The 6,407-nt window shown below is 31.4% G+C and overlaps 1 protein-coding gene across 1 annotated transcript; it reads right to left on the bottom strand.

The window, feature by feature from the left end:
- Nucleotides 1-251: 251 nt before the first annotated feature.
- LOC143083166 (uncharacterized) lies at nucleotides 252-5,002 on the bottom strand. Its single transcript, XM_076259398.1, has 4 exons — nucleotides 4,908-5,002; nucleotides 2,320-2,458; nucleotides 1,262-1,370; nucleotides 252-482 (listed from the first exon to the last, which is right to left on the bottom strand). The coding sequence occupies exons 1-4, from the start codon at nucleotides 4,939-4,941 to the stop codon at nucleotides 387-389; spliced, it is 378 nt and encodes a 125-aa protein (XP_076115513.1). The 5' UTR covers nucleotides 4,942-5,002; the 3' UTR covers nucleotides 252-386.
- Between the last annotated feature and the right edge of the window lie 1,405 nt (nucleotides 5,003-6,407).

Here is a 6,407-nt window from a genome sequence, read left to right as displayed (position 1 = left end):
GAAATGGACCAAATCAGAAACCTTTAACAGTTTGTGCAAGCAGTATACACAACACACAAGTAACTATAAATTAAAGGCATATCTTTTACAGATTAAGGAATACATTATGTATGTAAATTCAATATACAAAAGAGAAAATGAAAATTGCACTAATTTGAAATATACATTGTATAATCTGACTTTATGGGGTAATTTATGATTCACAATCATATCTAGAGGAGTGTAGACAACACAACAGATGCATAGGTTTTTGTTGTAAAAATCAGTATTTCTATAGGTTTATATACAATCTTAATAAATCGTTTAAGTTGATATGCAGGTTATACAGTAGTAAACCAGTGGAAAGAGGCATGATGGCCCTTCAACACTTGAGTTAGGTATCCTTTTTAATCTTTAGCTTGCTCAAGTCCTCTCTTTAATTGTATCTCCCATGATGATGGCTCAGCTTTGTGTAGTAATACAGTTATCAGATCATCTTTGTACTGTGAATAGAAAAATCTATAAATTACACTTCATGTCATGCATGTTGGAAGATAAAAAAAATCAACTTATCATTCTACACAAAAAACACTTCACATTTCAATGACCTATATCAATTGTATTTTAAGGCTTTATTAAAATCTTACTGTAGTTTAACATGACAGTTTATGTAAATTACAAAAAAGAAAGATACATTTACCCTATTTCATTTAAAGATTTGACCATTACCAAGTTTAACATAACACCTACTATTACAAGTGTGATACACATATATATGTAATGATACATACTATAGCCATTGGCTACTTGTATACATGTATATCATTTAAGCACTTATGTGTACCTGGTCATTTAACTGAATTAAATCTAAATAAGAGATAGATGACTTCAATGTACAAAATACAGGTTTCTCTTCACCTATTGCTGTTCATTTAAAATTATGACCCTATTACAATTGTTTTATCAAATCAAACTTTTCAACTGTTCAATCATTTTAACCAATCTGACTTTTTTTCTGTGTATTATATTACAGGGGAAAACTTCAAGCATGACAAATTTTCTTATTTTTTATTGATTCTTTCTTTATTGTTTTTTGGCATGTTTTCATTATTTTCATTTCACTAAACGTTTTCTGGTTTTAATTGTCATTTCATGCCCCTTTAAAGCGGACCTTGAGATACCTATAGTGGTTATGTTGGTGTTATTTGGTCTCTTAGGAAGAGTTGTCTCACTGGCAATCATACCACATCTTCTTATTTTTATGTTTTAACAATCTACTAACCTTTGTGGTGCATTTTTCTGGAATTATCTCCCCTGGTAACTTTCTTATATCATATCTAAACTTATTTTCAATATCATTCTTCTTAATAATGGCAGTAATTTGAAGTGAACTAAAATAAACAAATAAAACAATATAAATTAAATGTTTAATTTCATTTTCCTAGTTAGATTTAAGTTCTAAAGGTTCCTAGAATGGCTTTAAAAAACCTGTTGTTTAATTAATGTTCACAGATTTGACTCAAATTTGATTTTAATATACTTAAATATATAACATCAAAGTCTTAAATTAATTAGCAATGCATAATAATTATTCAGTTAACAAAAAGGTTCACATGTTTTACTCTCAATGTTGCATATGACCATGATGACAAAATATTATTTCAAAATTCCTTTTTAACTTATACCTGAAACAAAAAGATTTGTATTTTATTTTTTTGTCTAAATTGAAGCCTATACTGTACATAATCCCCTTTAAAGCAAGTTTAACAATTACAAAATAAAAAAAACAATGTTTTTTGTAAAAGCATATGACCACATATGGCCCTAAAAATTGACCTTTGCAGTGTCATATGTCTTAATTTTGTATGCCATAACCATTTAGTAATGTTTAGTGTAAATGTGTTTGTGCTAATAAATATTGTCTATTGTCTATGTAAAAATTTATAATCACATAACAATCTTTTTCTTTTGGGTGTTTGTTTTAAGCCTGTTAACATCCTTAAACAGTTAAAGGAATGATATTTTACTGGATTTCAGCCAGATTGCTTGTTATTATGCATTTTTAAGGTCTACTACCTTCTGAAATCCATTGGTCACAGCCTTTGACCAACATAAATGTGTTACACAAAGAAGATATATGCATCAGATACACATTCTTAACAAAAATGTATATTCATGAATGTTTCCAAGGACTTAGTCTTATACAGTATTAATATTTAGAAATAAGCTGTTACTTATTTTCTACCATACATGTATGTTTTTAAGTATCATATATTTTCTGTTCCTCAAGACATTACAAGTTTATTTCTTTATAATTATAATAATGCAAGTCTTACTTACTTTGCCTCAAAACTGGGTGTTACTGTACAGTTATCCTTTAGTTTAGCAGTTCCTATCCCTGGAATCTTGGCTTTCACTTCCAAATTAGGTATTCTTATATCAACTTCTACTGTTTTCTTGTCAATTTCTTGAACAGTGGCTGAACAAATAACAAACATGTTAGCATGATCATGATGGTAAACCTAATTTACTGCAAAAGTGTATATAGTTCACAAATGTGCTGGTCTAATTATTTTGTGACGATTTCATGGATTTAGACCATATTAATTTAATGTAGAATTGTTCAACTAGTTATTTTAGATCTCATTCCTCACTTGTTTTTTTTTGTGTGGCTTTTTTCTTGTTTTGTAGAAATAAAACATACATGTACATGAATGTATGCGATATATACAAAAGGTTCTCTGCTCAGGTCAATAAAGCATATTACATGTACAATGTACTTGCAAGTCTTATTATAAAATGAACTCATGTGTCTATTTCATTGACTAGACAAAGTCAGCAAGATATGAGGTTTATATCAACTCCCAAAAAGAAATGAAAAAGGATTGATAGAAAAATCCATCTGAGTACTAGGGAATTCATTTTCCTATAAATGCCTTCTCCTTTAAATATACTTGTGATGTTAAAGTTTTACTCAATGCAGGTTACTGTTCTTTTTGTAAGAAAATTTTCCATTATGGAACACTCACATCAGATGTTTTCTTGTTTATCAATGCTTATACATTTTTGTAGTTATATTCTGCATGTTCTGTGTGATGTGATTTCTGAGGTGTGTTCATACCTGCCAACATTTCAAAATGCCCATGGGGGTTTTACGAGCAAGATGGCTCTCATAGTCCCACAAAACCTTTAAAGGGGCCTTCAATTTTTTTTAATGATGTTTAGTTGCTTCTTCATACTTTCACATTCATACATGTCATATATCAATGTAAAATTATTGATTTATTTTATTTTTTGGACAAAATTTAGCTTTCCAAATTTCTAATTGGAAGTCTCCATGGGGAAATCCCCCGAGGTTAGTGACAGTTGGTTTTAATAAGTAGATTGGAGGTACATGACTAAGACAAAAAAAATGTAAGACAGTGATGACAGTAATAAGAGACAAACAAAATTTCCGTGTTACCATTGAATTTGCATATTGATTGATCTTTTTCAAAAGCTTGGATGTTATTTAGACCAAATAATTCTGAAGTCTTGAAAGACTTAGTTGTCACAGCAAAAAAGAAGCCTTTAACAATGTTTAAGGAGTTATTAAATTACATTTGTACTTTAACTAGGATAATTTTCATGTGCGTTGATGTATAAGCCTGTTTGTTTTGCTACTGTTTCAAGACTTTTGGTCTGATGTCGTGCATATTGAAAGCGATGGGATATATATAGTGCACAAATGTCATCAGCAAATTCAAGATCTTCAAGACGTGTTGTGAGGGTCCATCTAATGCCTTTTGGATCTTTGTAGGCTGATTTACCAATTAGGCTAAATACAAACCAGCACGATTGTCTGAAGATCGACGACTCTACTGTTGAAGATGTACAACAATTCACCTATCTTGGAAGTATTATCAGTACATCAGGAGGCACAGACGAAGACATATCGGCTTCCATGCTTAAACCTGTTTGGAGGAGTAATGCTTTAAGAACTAGAACAAAGTTAAGGATATTTACATTTGTACCACAAAGTCAAATCTGTACTCTTATACGGATCAGAAACCTGGAGAGAAACAGCTGCATCCATCAAATCTATCCAAACTTTTGTCAATAAATGTTTGAGAAACATCCTCAACATCAGATGGCCAAACAAAATATCCGACAATGAGTTATGGAGAGGAACCAAACAACAGCCAACAACTCAGACAAAAAGAGCAAGAAAGTGGAAGTGGATCGGGCATACCCTCAGAAAAAAAGCCACACACATTACCAAGCAAGCCCTAAAATGGAACCCCCAAGGACACCGAAAAAGGGAAAGGCCAAAAAACACCTGGCGCAGGGGACTAACAACCGAGCTGAGTAAAATTGGGATGACCTGGAAAGAAACAAAACGAACAGCCATGGACAGAAACTGTAGTCGCCCTTATAATGTTCCCCTTGGGACGAAGTGGATTAAGTCAAGTCAGGATAATTTTCCAAAATACACATGTATGGACATTCTTTTTATATTTTTTTGCCTATTCATCACTTTTTATGCCAATGATTTTTATTCTGTAAATCCCATGTTGACCCTCATAACTTGATGTAAATAAAATGCTGCCTGGGGCAAGAGTGAGCAACAATGTATAAATATCATTATTATTATTGAATTAATTTTATAAATTGTAGTCATTGCCAAGCATTAAACCAGATTACTTTCGAATGATTCAACAAAAGAAAATAATTGAAAGGCAAATAAATGATTTAACATTCCAAGAATGTAATTTAAACTGAAAGTAAAAATAAATGTCATATGACAGTACTCATGTTTTTGATTCAAACTGCCAAATAGTCAGCATTAACATTATATCTTCGATTGCTGTTAAAACCTAAATGTAGAAAAAGCTAAGTTTGACAAATATTGGGTTGTCTTATAAACTTATTACACCTGAAATATACACCTTTGGGAATGCGATATTCAGATTCCTCTGCCATTGCACGCAAGTTCGTTTTGTTTGACAATTCGATCCGAGAAAAAAAGCTAAAAACTAGTAAGTTATTCCGTAATCGTTTCCATGTTATAAGAGTTTCATACCAACAATGTTTTATTCAGTTCGGATATTTCAATTTTATTAAAAAAAAGTATTTGTCTTCTTAAACTTTGGTCTCGAGCGTAATTCCCCAATGGTGCTGGTTTTCCAAATAGAAAAAATATATACCCGGTGTCCAACTCTCGAGTCAGTTACATATCGAAGGCAACTTGAGGTCTGACTTTTACCTAAATCATAAAATGAATCTGAATAAGTACGTTGCAAATAACAGGATTGGAATATTTGTCAATTTGCCGAATCTTAACACAGTTTTAACTTACTATAGAAAGAGACGAGGAATAATAGTAAGAGAAAATTAAAAACTCAGAAGACGAAGAACAAATGACAACGCAATAAAAAAATACGAAAACCCACGAGAGGAAAACAAGTCACCAAAACACTATATCGAAAACTAAAAACTGAGCACAATTAAACCCCACAAATTGAACAAAAATACACCCCAAAGACCTTCAAAGACATCTATACATAAGGATCAGTGTAAATATCCCTATGATAAGGAGATAGGAAGATAGTCTGTGCCAGCAGCTCTATCGCTTCAGCTCACCTACCACTTCACAAAATTAAAGTAGGAAACAAAGATATATAACCGCAACAGTTGCCCTAATTTTTTTAGACCAGGACCTCATATTCTTTAAAGCAGTAGCTACAAACTCCATTCATAGCTAGATGTCAAAATTAATTATTAAATGCGCAACCACTCATTCAATTGTTCTAGAATTTTGATCAGAATGAAAAAAAAATAAAGTGGATTCGTGGCTTCTATTTTGTCTAAGAATACGTGATGAGAACCGAATGAAAAAGCGTTACAGAGTGTATATTGTTCAGTGTATGTAAGAATTAGCTTCATGTGTTTCTATCAAATTCATATTTGCATTTTTTAACGTTACGGTTAGATCTTATAATTATGGAAATAAAATAAGTAAAATGAAGGGATTTTTGTTTCTTCGAGATACAGGAAATTTTAAAGAAGCAGAGTAAGCCTCAGTGAGGTGATAAGTTCTTTATATTTCCCAGAGGTAAAACACCTTTTAGGTTCTGCAATATAATTGAGTAATTCAACAACAACAATTGGATAAAATCTTTGAAAATGATTTTTTTATATAGAAAACGGTACTATTGATAGACTATAAGCAATATAAGCCTAATAATATATTATAAAAAAACTTATTTGTAAAAAATAAATATCTGCATGATGATCACGAAATACATCAGAAAATCACAGCCCGGTTACAACAGTTAATGCATGTCGGCGAATCAGTCTAAGAGCTCTGGCTCCTCAGAATCAAGTCAAATATTCCTGAACAATCGATAAACAACGATGGCAATTATAAATGCATATAAACGGATATG

Source organism: Mytilus galloprovincialis, chromosome 7 (genome assembly GCF_965363235.1).
Source record: "Mytilus galloprovincialis chromosome 7, xbMytGall1.hap1.1, whole genome shotgun sequence".
NCBI lineage: Eukaryota > Metazoa > Mollusca > Bivalvia > Mytilida > Mytilidae > Mytilus > Mytilus galloprovincialis.
Note: the sequence above shows the minus strand (reverse complement) of the source record. Positions and strands in the feature narration are given on the sequence as shown.

Bases quoted from the DNA above. Each gene is read 5' to 3' on its own strand.
- LOC143083166 (XM_076259398.1), bottom strand. From the start codon at position 4,941: ATGGCAGAGGAATCTGAATATCGCATTCCCAAAG. The intron at 1,371-2,319 runs GTAAGTAAGACT...TGTTTATTTTAG, and splicing joins ACACCCAGTTTTGAGGCAAA to TTCACTTCAAATTACTGCCA. The intron at 483-1,261 runs GTTAGTAGATTG...TTCTATTCACAG, and splicing joins CAGAAAAATGCACCACAAAG to TACAAAGATGATCTGATAAC.